This window comes from Macrosteles quadrilineatus, unplaced genomic scaffold (genome assembly GCF_028750875.1).
Source record: "Macrosteles quadrilineatus isolate MER2022 unplaced genomic scaffold, UCM_ALF_1.0 Scaffold_1__1_contigs__length_201487025, whole genome shotgun sequence".
Classification (NCBI taxonomy): domain Eukaryota; kingdom Metazoa; phylum Arthropoda; class Insecta; order Hemiptera; family Cicadellidae; genus Macrosteles; species Macrosteles quadrilineatus.
In genome coordinates this window covers 115,062,777-115,085,281 of record NW_026542594.1, presented here as the reverse complement: position 1 = coordinate 115,085,281, position 22,505 = coordinate 115,062,777, and the positions used below count along the sequence as shown (strand labels likewise).

Below are 22,505 nucleotides of genomic sequence, written 5' to 3'. Positions count from 1 at the left end.
CCTAAAGAACAATGAAACTATCAGCACAACGGATCAGCTGCAACACACTTATGTACTTCAGCCTTAGAGAACTGAGCCTAGTCTCTAAAACCTGGTTCAGAATATCCTGCAAAACAATTAAATTATCAGCACGACGGATCAGCTGCAACACATTCATGTACTCCACCTCAGAGGACCGATGCCAAGTCTCTATAACACCATGTTTAGGATATCCTAAAAAACAATGAAACTATCAGCACAACAGATCAGCTGCAACACATTCATGTACTTCACCTCAGAGGACCGAAGCCAAGTCTCTATAACACTATGTTTAGGATATCCTAAAGAACAATGTAACTATCAGCACAACAGATCAGCTGCAACACATTCATGTACTCCACCTCAGAGGACCGATGCCAAGTCTCTATAACACCATGTTTAGGATATCCTAAAGAACAATGAAACTATCAGCACAACGGATCAGCTGCAACACATTTATGCACTCCACCTCAGAGGACCGATGCCAAGTCTCTATAACACCATGTTTAGGATATCCTAAAGAACAATGTAACTATCAGCACAACAGATCAGCTGCAACACATTCATGTACTTCACCTCAGAGGACCAATGCCAAGTCTCTATAACACCATGTTTAGGATATCCTAAAGAACAATGTAACTATCAGCACAACAGATCAGCTGCAACACATTCATGTACTTCACCTCAGAGGACCGATGCCAAGTCTCTATAACACCATGTTTAGGATATCCTAAAGAACAATGAAACTATCAGCACAACAGATCAGCTGCAACACATTCATGTACTCCACCTCAGAGGACCGATGCCAAGTCTCTATAACACCATGTTTAGGATATCCTAAAGAACAATGTAACTATCAGCACAACAGATCAGCTGCAACACATTCATGTACTTCACCTCAGAGGACCGAAGCCAAGTCTCTATAACACTATGTTTAGGATATCCTAAAGAACAATGTAACTATCAGCACAACAGATCAGCTGCAACACATTCATGTACTCCACCTCAGAGGACCGATGCCAAGTCTCTATAACACCATGTTTAGGATATCCTAAAGAACAATGTAACTATCAGCACAACAGATCAGCTGCAACACATTCATGTACTTCACCTCAGAGGACCAATGCCAAGTCTCTATAACACCATCTTTAGGATATCCTAAAGAACAATGTAACTATCAGCACAACAGATCAGCTGCAACACATTCATGTACTTCACCTCAGAGGACCGATGCCAAGTCTCTATAACACCATGTTTAGGATATCCTAAAGAACAATGAAACTATCAGCACAACAGATCAGCTGCAACACATTCATGTACTCCACCTCAGAGGACCGATGCCAAGTCTCTATAACACCATGTTTAGGATATCCTAAAGAACAATGTAACTATCAGCACAACAGATCAGCTGCAACACATTCATGTACTTCACCTCAGAGGACCGAAGCCAAGTCTCTATAACACTATGTTTAGGATATCCTAAAGAACAATGTAACTATCAGCACAACAGATCAGCTGCAACACATTCATGTACTCCACCTCAGAGGACCGATGCCAAGTCTCTATAACACCATGTTTAGGATATCCTAAAGAACAATGAAACTATCAGCACAACGGATCAGCTGCAACACATTTATGCACTCCACCTCAGAGGACCGATGCCAAGTCTCTATAACACCATGTTTAGGATATCCTAAAGAACAATGTAACTATCAGCACAACAGATCAGCTGCAACACATTCATGTACTTCACCTCAGAGGACCAATGCCAAGTCTCTATAACACCATGTTTAGGATATCCTAAAGAACAATGTAACTATCAGCACAACAGATCAGCTGCAACACATTCATGTACTTCACCTCAGAGGACCGATGCCAAGTCTCTATAACACCATGTTTAGGATATCCTAAAGAACAATGAAACTATCAGCACAACAGATCAGCTGCAACACATTCATGTACTCCACCTCAGAGGACCGATGCCAAGTCTCTATAACACCATGTTTAGGATATCCTAAAGAACAATGTAACTATCAGCACAACAGATCAGCTGCAACACATTCATGTACTTCACCTCAGAGGACCGAAGCCAAGTCTCTATAACACTATGTTTAGGATATCCTAAAGAACAATGTAACTATCAGCACAACAGATCAGCTGCAACACATTCATGTACTCCACCTCAGAGGACCGATGCCAAGTCTCTATAACACCATGTTTAGGATATCCTAAAGAACAATGAAACTATCAGCACAACAGATCAGCTGCAACACATTCATGTACTCCACCTCAGAGGACCAATGCCAAGTCTCTATAACACCATGTTTAGGATATCCTAAAGAACAATGTAACTATCAGCACAACAGATCAGCTGCAACACATTCATGTACTTCACCTCAGAGGACCGAAGCCAAGTCTCTATAACACTATGTTTAGGATATCCTAAAGAACAATGTAACTATCAGCACAACAGATCAGCTGCAACACATTCATGTACTCCACCTCAGAGGACCGATGCCAAGTCTCTATAACACCATGTTTAGGATATCCTAAAGAACAATGAAACTATCAGCACAACAGATCAGCTGCAACACATTCATGTACTCCACCTCAGAGGACCGATGCCAAGTCTCTATAACACCATGTTTAGGATATCCTAAAGAACAATGAAACTATCAGCACAACAGATCAGCTGCAACACATTCATGTACTCCACCTCAGAGGACCGATGCCAAGTCTCTATAACACCATGTTTAGGATATCCTAAAGAACAATGAAACTATCAGCACAACAGATCAGCTGCAACACATTCATGTACTCCACCTCAGAGGACCGATGCCAAGTCTCTATAACACCATGTTTAGGATATCCTAAAGAACAATGAAACTATCAGCACAACAGATCAGCTGCAACACATTCATGTACTCCACCTCAGAGGACCGATGCCAAGTCTCTATAACACCATGTTTAGGATATCCTAAAGAACAATGAAACTATCAGCACAACGGATCAGCTGCAACACATTTATGCACTCCACCTCAGAGGACCGATGCCAAGTCTCTATAACACCATGTTTAGGATATCCTAAAAAACAATGAAACTATCAGCACAACAGATCAGCTGCAACACATTCATGTACTCCACCTCAGAGGACCGATGCCAAGTCTCTATAACACCATGTTTAGGATATCCTAAAGAACAATGAAACTATCAGCACAACAGATCAGCTGCAACACATTCATGTACTCCACCTCAGAGGACCGATGCCAAGTCTCTATAACACCATGTTTAGGATATCCTAAAGAACAATGAAACTATCAGCACAACGGATCAGCTGCAACACATTTATGCACTTCAGCTTAGAGAACTGAGGCCCAATCTCTAACACCTGGTTTTGGATATCCTACACAACAATGAAAGAGTTAATACAGCGGATCAGCTGCAACACATTCATGTACTCCTGCTCAGAAAACTGAGGCCCCTGTGAATTATTCTCCCAAGTGGAGGTGTTAAGGGAAAGTCTAAGAAAAACTACAATATAAACCGAATTTAAACTATAAAACAAACTACTGTATTTCTCATCATTATTACTGTATTCAGCCATGGAACTAAATTGGACTAACAAAACAGACAGCTGATAATAAATAAACATTCCCATCATCTGTATTATGAATATGACAAATAACAAAAGACAGGCATTTTCAACAAGGCCCAGTCTCTTGACACCTGGTTTATCAAAAATCTAGTGGAATTTCAATCATGTGTAATTTCTTATGATTACAGAAATAGAATAGAAGTACAGTTGACGCACGCTAATCCGGCATATGACTGACTACTGACTCTGTCAATTGCTCCATACTCCCTCAAACGCTAAATAGGATCAAAACAACATTCAAACAAATTTTTATAGGTCATTAGACTGATGCAAAGTTATTCAAAGTGCCAGACCATCAGACGCCAGCTCAATGGGTTAATACTGTGCAATATACAGAGCAGGTACAAGAAATATTTAAGCAAACGTTGTATAAACAACAAACTTATTATTTAAATGACATATTTGTAGATGTTTTGTTAATGACAGACTCACCTCTGGTGTGAGGTGGAAGAGCTGGAAGTATTGGTTAGCGTGGTCCAGGGCCACTTCTCTTGACATTGTTATGTTTGCAAGAGTCTGTTGTAGAATGAAGATGTTCCGACACATTCTGTGAATTCCATTGTCATCTATCATCTCTAAATACTGGGACGAACTCATCAGGATTTTGGCTACTAGATGACCCAACCCTTCAAAAACGTACTGTAACAAACAATTGTTGTTATTAGTCTTCCAGATATTGTATGGTTTTTCCGATACACAAAACCAAATTACTATAAGGTCTTACACACACAAGGTACAAAAATGATACAAAATTTTTTAAAGCTTTTACTTTTGCGAAATTTTATTTAAAATGGTCGTACTTGAGATAGTACAATGGGTTATAACTTTCTAGTAGTACTTAGTTACAAACAACTTATTTGAATTTCCCTGGCTGGATTGGTGATTTCCATTAAAGCAGCAAGTAGGTAGAGGTAGGTAAGTTAAATGGTAGCCAGAAAGTTTGATTAGTAACAATATGTCAATGGACAGTAGCAGGTAACAAGTTACAAATCACTAGACATATCATACTAAATGTGCTGAATGTTACTCGCAGTAATGTAAAAGTCAAGTAAGACTGGTAGGCTAGATTAGAGAATTAAATGTACTTGGTTATGTTAAAAACATTAAATAGTGTTTGGTGACCATGTGATTATCACTTTATTTGTTTACTGTACCTTAGACTTGCGAGGCTGAAGACTAGAGGTCATAGCCTCATCTACAGACGCAAGCACTCTGCTCAGTTCTATCACTCGAGGATCTGGGTCTTGAGAGCTAGAGTTGAACCTTTCACTGGCTCTAGGCAACAGGTAGTAAAAGCACTGCACTCTCACCTATCAACAAAACAGATTATCTTAGCTCATTAAATCAGTAACAATTGGTCTGAAAACTCTTCAAACTACAGACAGGTGTTGTCTTTATGTTCCAGGTACAGTGCACATGCCACTAGCACACGTTATCAGGTACCCGATCGTCCACATATAGGGTCGGAAAACTAGGATTTTATTCCTAACCCTTTTACGCTGGTAACGTTTTTCAAAATTTATCCCTGAATTCATAAAAAAATAAATAAACCAATAGAAATTCATGAAAATTCAAAGAGTATATAATAAATTTAGCATTATATTCATTTGATGAGTTTTCCACCTCCCATAAATAGAAATAGTATTTTTATTTTATGTATTTTGACACTTTTCACTGTACCACCAACGTAGATGAGTTATATGATGAATAAAGATGTTTGAATATGATATGAATAGGACAACTTAGACTGTACATTAGTGCACTAAATTACCTCAAGATGAAGTACCAACAGACAAGTGTTGGCGAGCTCCTCAAACTCATGGGCGAGGTTCTCCAGAGCAATGAGAGTTCCCTCAGGTACGGCTGGGATGTCTGCACTGCTCACTGAGATGCTGGGCACACTAGGGGACAACTGGCGAGACTGTCTACTCTGGTGGAGCTGGCTGGTGAACTGTAGGATCCTCCATGAAAACCACTCCTGTTAATCCCGACAACAATTAATTTAAGAGAAGTACTGCAAGGGTTTTGCAAAATTTTTAAACCAAATAACTACTTTAGACACTGTAAATATATTATAAAGGATACTAAACATAGTTACAAGAAATTTTATGGTTGATAACCTAACCTGTACACATTAATGGCACACAAATATAAAACAGAGCAGTCTATGGACTCCCCAAAGCAGAACAACGAGCGACGCTGCGACATTGTCGCGGACACGAAACGCCGAGAAACGCGGGCCTGCAGACACATTTACGAGCTTGACAAAATTTACTGGTTAAACGAAAAAAAAAGATCGCAAAGTAAAAGAAAAGCGGGCGCGAGTGAAAACGCTACTACACACATCACTTCGAAGAGGAGAGAACCGCGCTGCTCGACAGCCGGATGCCGTCTGCCGCTCCGCTCGGTATCTGTCTGCAGGCCACGCCCTCCTACCGCTCTCCCATTGGCCTGGCGCAGTCACCTGACAGACAGCAACCACCCTCCCTCCACCTTACAAGTGCGCACGGATGACTGAGCTATGAAGACGCACTGTACCGTATCTGGCGATAGTGTTGCGAAATAGAAAAACGCCATTACGTTGTTGATTTCGGAAGAGAAAAGGCATTCCAGCCCTATTGTGTTAACTCTGTGGTGCGTGGGTGCGTGACCTTTGTTACTGTAAAATGTATAACTAATGTTGGCATTATTTGAGTAATGGGTTTTGCGAATGAGTGAAATATACAATGTATTCTCGGCCTTCTCGTGAGCGTGTTATCTGCTCTGTTTCTTTCGAGCAAATTGTTCATAAAAATTTAAAAACTCATTTTCTGAGACATCATCTTGGTGACTCTGTAAAATTTACAAGTGCCTATAGTAAGAATATATCAAATTTTTTTCATGGATCTACCGAGAAAAAAATTAAACTTAGCGAAGATGAACCGACGTCTACTAACAGTCCAAGCACTTCTAGTAAGCCTACCTCACAAAGCGATAAAAGACAGATTGAAGGTCTACCAGTGGATTCAACGCCTACGTCATGTGGAACAAGTTTGTCTAGGCCTACCTCACAAAGCAATGAAAGACAGCTTGTAGGTCTACCACTGGATTCAACGCCTACGTCATGTGGAACAAGTTTGTCGTATAACCTGATTATGCCTACCCCTTAATAGTTTTTTAGTTTTTTGTTTTAAAAGTAGGCTATACAAGTTATTGAAATTTACTTATTTTATTTAACTATATTACTAGTAGCCCTAAAGAGTGAATATATATATATATATATACCGGTATATAAGTCATTATTTAGCTTTTTGGTTTTAGCGCTTGCGGACACATTTTGAGGTTTTCACAGGCCGTTGCAGACACGTAGGAACCATTCTGCTTTGGGGTATGGACTTAGTCTAACAGACTATTGAGGGTCAAATGTATAGGCAAAAGTGTTGAAACACAAATCAATTGAGAAAGCATAAGACAATGTGGCATAATCTGGAATTATTTTACAATAAAACTTACATTGACATGGTTACCATTTTTACAATACCTACAGACTCCTTTAAAGATAGAAGAAAATATAAATAAATTCAATCGCACACTAAACAGTTTTTTAATTCAGTTTCCTTATTATTCGATAGAAGAATTTTTTAAGCACAAAAATTTTCCCATAACATTATGTTTGGATTCCATAACATAACTAAGGAAACTTTTTTACTTATCTTCAAGGTGCTTAGAATTACATTGTTGTTTTTATTTTATGCAAGCCCTTGACTAAATAACTAACTTTCTAATGTTATTGACTTGACTCTATTCAACACATGTACTCTGTGTTTTATTGAATAAAGAACGATTTGATTTGATTAGATTTTGATTTGAAGACTAAAACCATAGCTACATTACCATGCTTTCCTGCAGCAATGCGAGGCACTTGAGTTGAGCCACATCTGATATAATTTCGTGACTATTGATACCTCCTTCACCCAAGTTACTGGCCAGTATTTCTGCCTCTTTGATGTTTCTTTGGCGCACATCTTCAGGACTTTCTTCTTCTACAGTGTCGTCTCTCTTCATTGACTTTCGAGATTGAAGTGCTTTTTGGGTTTTTAGGTTTGTCCAGTTTGGCAGAGACCTGAATAAAATAAATATTTCTATCAAACATACACCGGCTATGATGAACAATTTTGATCCCAACTTAATTCTTTGCATGGTATGTAAATACAATATAAATAAAAAATTGCTTTTTTCTCAAGGATTGTAACCACCAAAAAGTTAAGCATAATATATTAAAATTGACAAATATTTATTACAGGGTTATTAACAAATAATGGTTAATAAATACCGTAATCTATATAATTAATACGCTACCTGAAACTTTGTCGGTTGAACTCCTCCACCATTTCTACACCGATTTTATCCATTGACGTCCCATTGGAAAGAGCGTGTCGCGTAGATTTGCAAACTGGCCTTACATTTTTGAAAAAGTCCCTTGGGCTATGCCCCAGTGGCTTTGAAAGTTTCCATGTTATCCATATGGAAAACATAATTTTTTACATTTTGATCAGCTGTATTTATTTTAATTGCTGTATTTAAAATTTTTGTTTATTTTAATTTGTGTGTTTATTGTAATTGCTGTTATTTATTTTTCAATTCAATGAAAAACGCATTGAGTACATTTATTTACTATTTGAGTTTGTGTAAACATAACCCCAAGACAGATCGTGTTAGTATGGTTGTATCTCAGATATGTGTATTTATTGTTGTTTTGTGTAGCTATGACGGATCGTGTTAGCATGATTGTAACTTAAATTTGTTATTTGTTGTTTTTTTTTCTTTTAAATGCCTCCGACGCGACGACAAGGAAACAAAGACAGGAGGCGTAATCGTGATAACGACCGCAGCTCAATCTCAACTAAATGCGCCCTAACACTACCCCAAAACGACTTTTCGTTCTCAATTGGCTCTCTATCAATGACCTGTGTTGCCTGTACAGCGAAGCATTTTGAGGAGGAGAAACCGGCCGGAATGCTTTAGGTTTATCAATAACGAAGATAAACCCATGTAATACAAACTTAAGGTTTTAAGGTGGTAGAATCTCTTAAGGTTTTTGTCCATACAACATTATATGGCTATGAGTCAGGAAATGTTTGTAGTAGGGATGGTCAAGTCTCAAAATTTCGGGAAATTTTAAATCTTGTTACACGAGACAAGATTTCTTTTTGGCCAAGATTTTTATCGAGACGAGAATAAAAAAAAAATTAAAAAATTAAAAACGCCTGCAGAAAGTCAATGCAATACCCGCAATACAGGAGCGTGTTGTAGTTGCGTTTCCTTTGAGAAGGCGTTCTTATTTAATTAATTCTTTAAATGTAAATATTATTTTAATTATTTTAATAATATTACTTTAATAACATTTGAAAAGTTTTGTTAAGTGTAAGCAGTGTGAGGAATGTTTTATTACTATAAAAAGTCAAAACAAGTACCTAACTATTTTATAAAAATTAATATTGCTTTTATTTTATGATTTATTTTATTTTAGACAAGTTGAACTCTATCCTAACTGATATCACTATGTTTCCTAATCGTAGGCATTTTTAATAAGTTAGGCGTGATTAATAAAAAAATTTTATGCTGATGTTTTTTAATAAAAGATTGTAAATATTCTTGCCTATTATCATTATTTTTGTATTTAAACAGTCATCTAACAATGTTACAAAATCAGGTAAAAATTTTGAACGTGCATTTACCGTTGTGTATGAGAAGGGAAATCCCGTCTCAATCTCGTCTCGAAATTTTATGAGAAATAAAAAATCTTGTCTCGTCTCGTCTCGAACTAAAAATCCAATCTCGTCCATCCCTAGTTTGTAGAAAACATTAAAAAAACAATACCGTACCAGAGGTTATGAAATGATACAATATTTACAGGAAATGTTGATTACTGTTTTATATACATCGTGAGTATCTTCATGAGCTACACACCGGTTATCTTTGAGTTGACTCTTTTAAACACATTGTAAATAACACTATTATTTGTTTTGAAATAACTCCTGTAATACTTTGCAATTGCTCGAATTCGAGCAAAAAGTACAGTAGTGGTTATTAACACGTTTCCGTGATTTCAAACAGCTGATTGTTTCACCAATGGAAAGTGTGTGTTCATAAGTGTGTTTTGCCAAGGTTATGTTTTGTTTCACTTAGTTGAGTACCACGACGCCTGCCAACAATTGGCTACTACAAAACAGGGTGAAGCATTTTGTGTTTTAGAATTTGCTTGTACTAATGCTATTGTTAGTGTTCAGCAAAAAATTGGGACTAAATTTAGGAAGGAGGCTCCACATAGGAACTGCAAGGTTTGTTGGATGAGGCAATTCAAGACAATTGAATGTTTTGGTGTGCTGGGTAGAGTTCAGGCCGTCTTCAGACTCCGCCAGGCGCTGTGGAGAGAATTGAAGCTAAGACTGTCAAGGTTTTTGGACTCTGAACAAACTTAAGCTGGTAGAGAACTTCTCGTAATGCAGTCCACGGTTTTAAGCAAGCGTTTGAGACAAACCCCGGGACAAACTTCAGCTATTACAAGCATTGAAGCTTACTGACAACCCAAAATGCTCAGATATTTATAATAATAGCTTCGATTCTTCTTAATAATCTTTGATTTTGTTTACAGGAATGGTACTCAACTAAGCAACTGAGAGAAAACATAACTTTATCAAAACAAACTTACAAATACGCCCTTTCCATTGGTGTAACAATCAGCTATTTGAAATCATGAAAACATACGTACCTACCATTTAGTTTTGCACCATTCTTTTTTAATAACCCTATATTTATTCAACATCGGCTTTTCTAACATGAAACACATAAACAATAGGCTACACTCGATACAATGGGATATTTGTACATTTACTATTCAAAGTCAATTATATTATGACAATTTGCAACTAGTGCTGTTTTCTTGGGTTCACATAAGTTTTTTTATGTTTCACCTGATAACTAGCACCACAATTAGAGCTAAAATAACTAAACATGTTCAAATTCATTATCAAGTGAGTATTATCTGGCAGTGCTTACTCAAAAGAGCTAATGATTACTACAAACGGCACTTTTTTAATCGCTAATAGGCCTAGTAAAATTAGTGCTAATATTTGTATCGTCTGAGCCATTACGACTATGAAATCTCAAAGAGTCAATACATACTTGAGGAAGCGGCTGATGTCTTCATCATTGAGCCAGGCGGCACTGCAGACTCTCTTGTCCTCAGGGTGAGGCTGTACAATGCCTCTGTATGCTGCCTGGCATGTCTCTCTGTAGCCATGGATCACATTTACTGTCACTCCCAGCAGTGCACCTGCGTGCCACGGCAGTGCCTCCATCAGTGCCTTCATCTCCTGCATGCCTTCCTCTACCAGCATCGTGCTCTGTCATCACAACATAATGTTACACTATGGGGTACAATGCCTCTGTATGCTGCCTGGCATGTCTCTCTGTAGCCATGGATCACATTTACTGTCACTCCCAGCAGTGCACCTGCGTGCCACGGCAGTGCCTCCATCAGTGCCTTCATCTCCTGCATGCCTTCCTCTACCAGCATCGTGCTCTGTCATCACAACATAATGTTACACTATGGGGTACAATGCCTCTGTATGCTGTCTGGCATGTCTCTCTGTTGTCATGGATCACATTTACTGTCACTCCCAGCAGTGCACCTGCGTGCCACGGCAGTGCCTCCATCAGTGCCTTCATCTCCTGCATGCCTTCCTCTACCAGCATCGTGCTCTGTCATCACAACATAATGTTACACTATGGGGTACAATGCCTCTGTATGCTGTCTGGCATGTCTCTCTGTTGTCATGGAATACATTGGCTGGCACTCCCAGCAGTGCATAAAGTATTAGAAGATAAAGAATTTCAGTGGCATAGGCTATATCTTTGACTATTAATAGAACTTCAGTATCCAATAGTCAATGGCTATATTGAAAAGCCTTATTTACCTAATTGAGAAGGATGGAGAATTATGCACAACCAAGAGTGCACAAATAAGAGACATGTACCATTCACCAGACATAATAGGAGAAGCAAAGAGCAGAAGACTAAGGTGGGCTGGCCTAGGAGGGAAGATGGCAGACTAATTGAAGAAGTTTGGAGACAAACCCAGCATGAAAAAGACCCCGAGGAAGGCCCAAGATCATTATGGGTTAGTCTCTGGATCGAAAATTGCAATATAATATGGTTTACGTTACCTTTTGCGTAAAACGATCCTTTATGTAGTTAAAATTAGTGATGGGCGGATCCAAGAAAATGTCGGTACCGGATCCGGATCTTGAAAAAATCGGATCCGGATCCTCGGATCCAGATCTTCAGATCCAAATACAAATACATTTTTTTCTTTTTTCAAGGGTGAGTTTTTTAAGTAAAATAATTCATATGGCTAGGCAATGTCAAAGACTAACTGTGTCCATATAAAAAAACACTTAATATGTGTCGTTATTGAAAACAAAGTCATCACAATTCTACGTTGCGCAATGATTATCTGATTATAGATCGATACGAAAGAGACAAACTACCACCTATCGCGTTGTCTTTCTAACACAGCTATTCGTATCGTAATCTACAACGCAGTGCGAGTGCCTGATTATCTAGTCGCTATGACGACACACGGTTGCCGTGACAACCTACAGTGCGCACTGAGTACTGCGCCTTGTGTGGGAGGGAAGATTATACCAACAAACTATTTCAGGAATTCCATTTTGGGATGGATGAAAGATAAGTAAGAAACAAAAAGTGGTCACGTTTGTAAAATGTAGTGGGCGAGACAATAAGGCTATAAAGAGTATTGTCGCGTCGTTGTTCCTTGTTTGTTTACTTTTTCAGATTCCCTATCAAACGCCCCTATCTGCTATCTCTCTCTCTCTCCCCTCTCTCTCTCTAAAGATGTACTGATTAAACAGATTGAGGTTCACGACTTTTCTACTTCCCTGCGGTTATTTTAGTTCAATCAATCCCACAACCTTTCTATTGCTTATCAAAATAATTAATTAATCTGTTTTGTATTTTATTTCCTTTAAACCAACCCCTATTTACCATCTGTATTTTATTATTTTATAGAATAAAATGTTTGTTTATAAAGTTTAACTGGCCACACAATTTTGTACCTATTTTATTTTGTATAAAGTAACAGTTACTTTGATGATTATATATATCAATAAGTGCTGCGTGCTGTAATGAATGCTTTTTATTCTCAAAATAAGTAATGAATTATTAATTTTTGATAATACGTGGTTCATTGAATACCATAATGTCATGTAGTTTCCTATTTGTAACTTACAAATAATAATAATTGATAGTTAATTCTGGAAAATGAAAAATAGTGAATGCATTCATAACCCTGTTGTCAAAACAGCAACGCGGGTGTAAGTTTATTGTTTCAGAGGCTAGGGTATTTCAAGGACAAAGTGCTGGGCCTCCTGGCTCAGGGGGGGAGGGGTGGTGGTGAGACTGAGAGAGAAGAGGGGGAGGAAACTGGTTTTGGCTATTTATTGAATAGTTCACCAACCCTTCTAGACAACAAAATTGAGTGACAGTGACAGTGTTAAATCGCTGTTCTGTATTTCATTTCTTGTTTACTTTGTGTGTTATTCTATTAATTTTAGTGTTTTGGTCTATTCCCTCCTAGTCTCTTGCAAATTGTATTATCAATGCTAAATAATTGTGGTAAATTCAAATTATATTTTTGATTATTCAAATCTCCTACACAAAAAGATAAAAGTCAAACCAAGCAAAGAAAAAACCGGCTATTGTATCCCTGTACCCAGCCAATTGGGAAGTGTGAACGTCGTCTAAATATAGCTCAAAGGCTCACCCTCCCCCCCCCCCCCCCCCCAACCCCCTACTCAATGTTGCTCAAGGTTATTGCACAACTCCTCCCTCCCTTCTATTGTTTTGCCTTTATAGTGTTTCTATTCTGATTTTATAAACATAAATTTATTGCTTACAACAGTTCAGTAGTGGAATTTTCTATTGTGAAACAGTAGGCCTACTTTAAAACAAAATCACTACCGATCATGTCATTCTATTCTGTGTCAAGTCAGTATACCATTGCCAGTCAGTCGCCTGCGACTGCTTTGAGTTGACCTATTCTGTCGTGACAGCACTGACAGCTATAAAAATAGGTTAGGGCAACTACCTCTTGCTTATTTCTATATTTGTATTACTGTAGAATCTACAGTAATACAAATTATTCATCATTTTATGTAAACACAAGTTACATTTCAACAAATATTGATTATTTACAATTTCAAACCAAACTGGCGAGTTCAAAGATAAGCTCGAATTTCAAGGCCGTACTCTACTGGAACTCGAAATCTCAAATACTCGCCCGTTTTGTGTTAATAGTATAAAAAAAATCGGATCCATTAAAACCGGATCCAGCCCAAGATCCGATTTTTTGTTGATCCGATCGGGTGTCGGTTCTAGCTCAGATCCGGTGGATTCGGTAGTCCGATATCCGGATCTGACCATCACTAATTCATATATATATATATATATATATACATATATACTAATTAGTGATGGTCAGATCCGGATATCGGACTACCGGATCCGCCGTATCCGAGCTAGAACCGGCACCGGATCGGATCCAAAAAATTCTGGATCTTGGGCTGGATCCGGTTTTGATGGATCCGATTTTTTCCAATTTTTTCCCGATTTTTTTCCTAACACAAAGCTGTCTGTAGCCTATCACTGTACAACCCCGATTAACCAACACAAAGCAGTCTGTATTCAATTCAATTCAATTCAATTCAAACAATTTGATTCATGCAATTTTTTAATTAAATACATAATCCCATGTGCCATGCAAAGCACGCGCGGGATGAAAAACACATTTTTATTACTGTAATACATTTCATTTTCTGGCAGCAAACAGTTCATTTTTTTCTTCTTTGTCACTTTACAGAACAGTGAGTAGACATTTCCTATTGCAACAGTTTTAATCATATAAATAACACTTATGTTATAAATAAACAATTTAGAATAATTTAATAAGAACACGGTTTTTAGAAAGACAATAATTCTACATGCAAATATAAATAGTTATTTATCTAAAACAATGCTAAAAATAAGTTACAGATTATTTATGCTATATTATGATTGATAGAAAACAACAAAGCTTTTGACTTTATCACAGACCTTTTATCATTATAAACTTCATTACCGAACATTTTTACAAATGCATTAAAAAATTTTGGACCAAGACAACAAAACTGATGCCTACTAGTTTCCTTTTTAAAAAAGCTTTCTGCTAGCAAGTAATATTGTGCTGATCGAGATATTCTATTGACAGGTTTCATATTAAACATGTACGGATATTTAAAAACAAACATAATCAAACAGTATACGTGCAATTGATTGAAGGTTAAAAGCTTTTCTTGTTCAAAAAGATAACTAACTCTATCATATTTTTTTAATCCAAAAACTGTCTTCAGTGCATGTCTTTGGTTCGTGATGACAGGTTGTAATATGGTAGGATAAGTACCGCCATAATGTACTATTCCATATCTCATCACACTTTCAAACCAGGAGATGTATACCTTTTTTAAATGCTCACTCCTAATGTTGTCTCTTAAGTGATATAAAGCATAATTTTTTTTCCTTAATTTAATTGAAAGTTGTTTTACATGCTGCTCCCACTTTAAATGATGGTCAACAAACAATCCTAGATATTTAACATAGTCTACTACTTCAATACAACTGCAAGAACAATTATACAAACAAGAGTGTTTATGGCACAATAAATTAAATTCATTTTGTAAATTTTCTCGAGATTGATTATAATCAAAGAAAAATAAACATTTAGACTTTAAGGAGTTTATTAACAATCTGTTTTCAATTAGCCAATTTGATATCTTGTCTAAGTCTTTTCTTATTTTTAGTTTCAGCGACTCTTTATTGAAAGCTGAGCACACAAGAGCTGTGTCATCAGCATAGGCAAATATTTTTGAATATAAATCAAGCTCCAGCAAGTCGTTTATATATATCAAAAAAATAATGGGGCCCAAAACCCCTCCTTGAGGGGTGCCAAATTGCAAAATCAAGCACTTCACTCAAAACATTATTAACTTTCACAGCCTGCTTTCTTCCTTTACAAAAAGATTGCAACCACTCTAAAGCTCTACCACCTATGCCATATTTTCTAAATTTTGAAAACAGCACATTGTGATCCAAAACATCGAATGCTTTTTGAAAATCTAAATACAAAGACAATGTATATTTACGTTTGTCAATGGCATCAGTGATGGTAAGCAAGATCAGTGCCTTTACCTGGCAAAAACCCATACTGATTTTGAGAGAAAAGAGATCTACTAGAAAAATATTCCATGAGCCTCTTTTTAACCAAAGTCTCAAAAACTTTAGCTACAGTACTTATAACGGAGATAGGCCTGTATGATGAAATTTTAGATAAACTTCCAGACTTATGAATCGGTACTACCGATGCTATCTTAAACCTGTCTGGGTAGACACCTTGATCCAAGGAAATTCTAATTATTTTACATAACAATGGGGTGAATACATCTAAGTTATCCTTAATTATAAAAATATTAATACCATCTATCCCAGCACTAGCCTTATTTTTTAAAGATTTAACTATATCTACAATGTCTGACTCAATAAATACAAAATCTCTAATAAAAATATCATAAGTACTATAATCTTCCACAAACATATCACAGCCAAAGTTCTCATGCTTTAATTCAGGTACAATTTGTGTAAAATATTCATTAAATTTATTTGCAATAACTTTCTCACTGCCACTACATTCAATAAGGACATCATCTATCTCAAAACTAGATAAATTACTTTTATTACTTCTAATTATTTTTTTTTATAACACTCCAATAAACCTTTGAATTCCCATTAGACCTCTCGGTATGTATCACTGTACAATACCGATTTGTTTACTAACACAAAGCTTTCTGTATCCATGTACAAGACCGTTTTTTCCCCGAGTGTTTGTCTCTTGATGTAAATAACTTATATGGCAAGGCCATGTCTCGATGTTTGTATCTAGATGCATATAACTTGTATGGCAAGGCCATGTCTCAGTGTTTGTCTCAAGATGCAAATAACTTATATGGCAAGGCCATGTCTCAGTGTTTGTCTCGAGATGCAAATAACTTATATGGCAATGCCATGCCTCAGTGTTTGTCTCTTTGCAAATAACTTATATGGCAAGGCCATGTCTCAGGGTTTGTCTCTTGATGCTATTAACTTATATGGCAAGGCCATGTCTCAGTGTTTGTCTCTTGGTGCAAATAACTTATATGGCAAGGCCATGTCTCAGTGTTTGTCTCGAGATGCAAATAACATATATGGCAATGGCATGTATCTTTCCGAACCGAATCCGACCCGATTTTCGGATATCTGCACACCTCTAGTTTTTGGTTTTGTACCTAGCTATCAGTACTATGGGCCTGGAACGAATTTAAGGAAGAGATTAACAAGAGGTGATCCAGGCATAAATAAACTGGATGCTGCATGCAAAAACCACGATATAGAATAGAATAGAATAGAAAAGTGCTGTATTGAATACATACTATGTACAGTAGGCTACATGAAATGGGTGCGATAATTTATACATGCACATACAACAATGGTCATACGACCGTCTGCTGGGTTGGCAAAAACCACGATATAGTATACTGAAGATCGAACTATTGTAAAATATACATATACACAGAATTATGATTTTGTTAGTGTCCCCAAAAAATGAGGGATTATGGGCTCAACTGTAGATTACTCTATATTTAAGATATATTAACCTTTAAACATAACCAATATTATTTTAAACCGTATGATTTAAATTGGCATTTTAATAATTACATTTTTTTACCCGCCCTTATGACAGTGTGTATCTGGATCCGGATCCAAAGATCCGGATCCGAATTTTTCAAGATCCGGATCCGGATCCGGTACTGACATTTTCTTGGATCCGCCCATCACTAATATGAATTTGAACGGAGGGTGTTTTTGGCCTCTGGGGACCTCAAAATGAAAAAGTAAATCGGTCCTGGTTCTAGGTCTTACCATGAGACCTACGGTAATAGCTTATTCCCTATATGGGAAATTCGCTAAAAGCAAGTTCAGAAAGAAGTTTTGAATTTCAACATACATGTAGTAGTGGTCGAGGTAGTTCTAATTCTGCAGCCTTTTCTGGCGTGATGGGTGTCTTCCAAGCCTCTTGGCATTTTGTTGCAGATTCCACCCTTGCAGCCATCTTGACATGCTGTCTTCGCACAAAAGTGTCCTTAATGTAGTCAGAAATGAAGGCATTCAAAGTGCATGGATTACTGTAAAAAAATAATGTTATGTTATAATTACAGCTTATTTTAACACTAGCTGTACCCGCGGGCTTTGCCCCGTTTAACTTAATAAGTGAGCTCGTTCGCATGGCTCAATCACGTCCTGGTTGAAGTTTGTTCGCTGCGCTCACTCTTGCCTTCAGGTTAGCTCGTTCGCTACGCTAACTCGCCACCAGGTTGAAGTTCGTTCGCTACGCTCACTCACCTTTTAGTTGCAAATTAGCTGTTGTCATAAATGTAAAAAAAATAATAGTGCTGCACCCTGTTGGTAATCCTTGTAACTTTAATGCTATTGAACATCATAGAACAGAACCAACTTGTTTAATTGAAACAGCTGTGAAGATTCATTAATTCCATTTAAATATACTCATAAGGTTAACATGGGAAACTCCAGAGCCACTGGGGCGGAGCCCAGAGGTCGGAGGGTAAAATCCTTTCTTAGTGAGCGTCTACTACCCAAAAGGAAGATGCCTGCCAAGTTTCAGGTTCCTAGGTCTTATGGTTTCCGAGATTTCGTGATGAGTGAGTGAATGAGTCAGTGGTATTTGAGCTTTTATATATATAGATGAAAAAAAAATAATAGTGCTGCACCCTGTTGGTAAATCTTATAACTTTTTAATGCTTTTGCATATCATAGAACCAACTCTTTAAGTTGAAACAGCTGGCTAAGTTTCTTTAATTTCCTTTAAATATGAATACTCATAAGGTTAACATGGGAAACTGCAGAGCCACTGGGGCGGAGCCCGAAAAGGGTGTTTGAAATAAGAATGCCTATATGTTAATCGGGAATGTGAGCTATCATCATGCCAAATTTCAGCCCTATCCGACCAGTATTTTTCGCGTTTACTTGTCACAAACATACATCCATACATCCAAACTTTCTCATTTATAATATTAGTAGGATAACAATACCTCCTGCCGCATCAATCTTGCAGACTAAGTAACATTCCCTTAAAATGTCACATTTATTTCAACTTAAAATGCATTAATTTTAATGAGAACTTAGGTTTGTTGCTACAGGGAAGATAAAATACCCACGCTGCAGCAAACCTGCAGACTTAGCGAATTTCCATTTTAGTGATGGTCAAAACCAAAATTTCGAATCTCAAAACTGAAACCGAAACTTTAAAAAATCGAATCCCGAATCTCGAATCTCAAAACCTAAACGCGAAACTTTTTTACTTAGCTGGTTACAAAGGTCAAGGTTACAAAAAAATACACATAATCATAAAATGTTAAGTATGCGATCAAAACTGAAAGAGATCGACTCCTGACCGTGACATAACATAAATATGTGAATGTGACTGATAATCTTAAAACCCAATACAACATAATTTTTCATAAACAACCAACAAAAACAAATAAAATAAACTTCTAACACCAACATAAACATGAATACCTATTAGATTAATTAGAACATTTAGTGGTCAATATTTCTTTGTGTTTAGTAAATATTTATGTGAAACTGAATTGTACCAGTTATGATATTTAAGATACCTTTAGAAGTTCAGAATAAAATTTACTTGTTTAATTACTGTTAATGGTGATGTTTGCTCTGTTGCTACCAGCTTGTTTGGAAACAGCGTTGAAAACAATAACAATGGCACCAAAAAAATTCAGCAGTTTCAAAAATAAAACTGCCAAAATCTTCAATTTCCAAACTTTTGAATCTCAAAACTTGGTGATCGAATCTCGAAACCAAAACTTTTCCCAAGTTTTGATAGTTTTGAAATTTTAGATTCGGTTTTGACACATCACTATTCCATTTGCCTGATTGGATTCACACTAAAATGTCTCCTTAAAAATATCACATTTATTCACTATTTAAATATTATTAGTTTTACGAGTGGAGTACTTAGGTTTGCTGCAACAGGGAGGGTAAAAAAGTGTTTTTTGTTGTAAAATGTTAATACTGTAGTTTAGTGAAATGAATGTATTTTCCAAATGTGATCAAAATATATTCATAAACAAGCAAACTACAACAGTTGACTTATTCTCCATAAGAATAACATGGGAATTTTCATTTACAATTTTTTGGAATTTTCTCTGTAACCATTAGGCGCATAAGAACGCTTCAATGTACTAGGCCTAAATTATTTGTTTTTTTAAGCTCTACAAAATGGTTTGAAAATAAATTGTGAAATTTTGTGTTTTTAGGGTCAAAAATGGGAAAATGTATTTTTACCCCATAAAACCCCGTGTCCATAGTCCAATCATGCTGGTTCACAAACTCGTTCGAATAAATGTAGGATTACACGTTTGTACCAAATTTCATCAAAATCGGATCGTTGTTGCTCGAGTAATCGTGCTATCGTACATATATATGTGTGTGTGTGTGTGTGTGTGAATTTGAATGGATGGTGTTTTTGGCCTCTAGCCCTCCAACTGTCCATAGTAATGGTATTAATGTCGGCCCATTTATTGCGCAATTGCAGGGTTTTATTAAAATGTATCTTAGAAACTTAAAAACAATGCAAAGTATACTGTTTTATATATAATTTTGTTTGGGAAATTATGGGCTTCAATATAAAACATTACAAAAAAAATTTCTACAATTTTTGTGGGGTTAACATTTCTCAAAAATTATAAAATAAATGAAAAAAATTTATGTTTGCGCTCAATAAATTTTTATAAATTATAAGTCTACAAATATTTTAAAATAGCCACTTTTTTCTAAATTTTATAAGGATTACAAAAATATAATAATATAAGGAAGTAAATTTGCAAATAAATAAGTTTTATTGAAAAACAGATTTCGTACATTTAGCGTTTAGCTAAGAATGCACAGCTTAACTATAGCAAGGAATCTGGTGGATAATTTACATCAATATCACTACCTACTTCTTCAGGATCATCAACCAGCCCTTCAAAATCACATAAATCTTCTTATAATGCACCACGTATATCACTACTTTTTATTTTTAACACTAAAACAATGATAAACGTAATAAAACACATCAGTCATCGGTGCGAGGTTAACCAAGTTGTTTACAAATACGCACATCAACTGTCTGCTACAATATTTTCGGAACTAAAATGAAATGCGTCTAGAAAAAGACATCAGGAGAAAGCTTAGAATATGCTGAAAACAATGATACCAATCTCGATCCAGTTCAATCTGATTCAGTCAGTCCCAGAGCCTTCGCCGTAAACGATGTTTGTGTGTCGCAAAAGCGACGCATAACACCACGGCGGGTGTGTTGTGTGTCGATTACGCGACGCTTAACACTCAGAGGGCTAGGGACTTCAAAACAAAAAAGTAGATCGGTCCAGGGTCCAGGTCTTACCATGAGTACTACGGTAATAGCTAATTTCCTATATGGGAAATTCGCTAAAAGGTACGCGTGTTTTATTAAAATTTTGATAGCTTAATATGAAATAAACAAATTTACCAAATCCAATTAAAATATTGATAAAAGTTTTGTTGTACATTGTTAGTTTTATAATTTGTTTCTTAAATCCTAGTAATTATATTGTAATTTATTGTATTACTTGTAGAGAAATAAAGATTTATTATTATTACTGCTCTAATAACAAAAAAATATATATAAGCCTACATTATATTCGTATGTATGTACAGTTGAACCTCTATAAGACGAATTTCAAGGGGTACGGGAAAAATTCGTATTATAGAGGTATTCTTAATAAAGAGGGTCGTTTTATCGAGGTTTAATGCTGTTGTTATTCTTCTTATAGAGGTTTCTCCTCGCTCCAAGGTTTTTCCAAACAATGACTGAGGAAGGAGGAGGAATGGGTGGGGGTTTCATGTTGAGACATGCTTCTGTTTGTTTTGAAAACTACGTACTATGGAGGTTAAGATTTTGATAAATTCGTCTTATAGAGGTCACGTTCGTCTTGTAGAGGTTTTGTGCTAAGAATATTCGTTGTATAGAGGTTAATCAGTCCTAGCCCATGTCACAAACAAATTCGTATTATGGAGGTTTTTAACTTAATTACTACGTTGTATAGAGGTGTTTTTAGCATTGACCTATATGAAAGTGTCAAGGGGATTAAAAAAAATCGTCTTATCGAGGAATTCGTTTTATCGAGGTTCGTACAAACGAGGTTCAACTGTATCTACATAGGTACGTGCAACACTGTACCCTGTTTAGTTGATAAATTATCTTTTATTACCTTTTATTGTCTCAAACTTCTCTCATTCATTTGTCTTCTTAATTTTGTCATAGTATTCCGATAGACAAGAATTCCAAAGACACGACCGTTTCTTCACCGCTTCGATGAAAATATCTATATCAAAGCCACTTGGATCCATCACTGGTGCACAATGAAAACAAGGCAAATATGCGAGCTGCAGCGCAATGACCATCTACATGAACGCTGTACTGGCTAAATCTAGTCTCTGGCTAGCCGCGGTAAGTCGCAACACTTGGCTAGGAAGCGGCCCTGGCGATGGCTTGGGACACCAAAACCAGTTGCCGTGGCTGTACGCTCGTGTGAACAGCTCCATTTGATCCTGAGGTACGCTACATAGTCCCGTCAACCTAGTC

The 22,505-nt window shown here is 36.7% G+C and overlaps 1 protein-coding gene across 1 annotated transcript in view; it reads right to left on the bottom strand.

Moving 5' to 3' along the window:
* Positions 1 to 22,505, bottom strand: part of LOC128983617 (exocyst complex component 4) — a 43,141-nt gene that overhangs the window by 5,429 nt on the left and 15,207 nt on the right. The window contains exons 12-17 of the mRNA XM_054402978.1: positions 17,808 to 17,985; positions 10,838 to 11,058; positions 7,547 to 7,775; positions 5,445 to 5,651; positions 4,828 to 4,983; positions 4,106 to 4,312 (exon numbers count right to left, since the gene is read on the bottom strand). Of these exons, the coding sequence (XP_054258953.1) occupies positions 4,106 to 4,312; positions 4,828 to 4,983; positions 5,445 to 5,651; positions 7,547 to 7,775; positions 10,838 to 11,058; positions 17,808 to 17,985 (1,198 nt within the window). The remainder of the gene's footprint in view (positions 1 to 4,105; positions 4,313 to 4,827; positions 4,984 to 5,444; positions 5,652 to 7,546; positions 7,776 to 10,837; positions 11,059 to 17,807; positions 17,986 to 22,505) is intronic.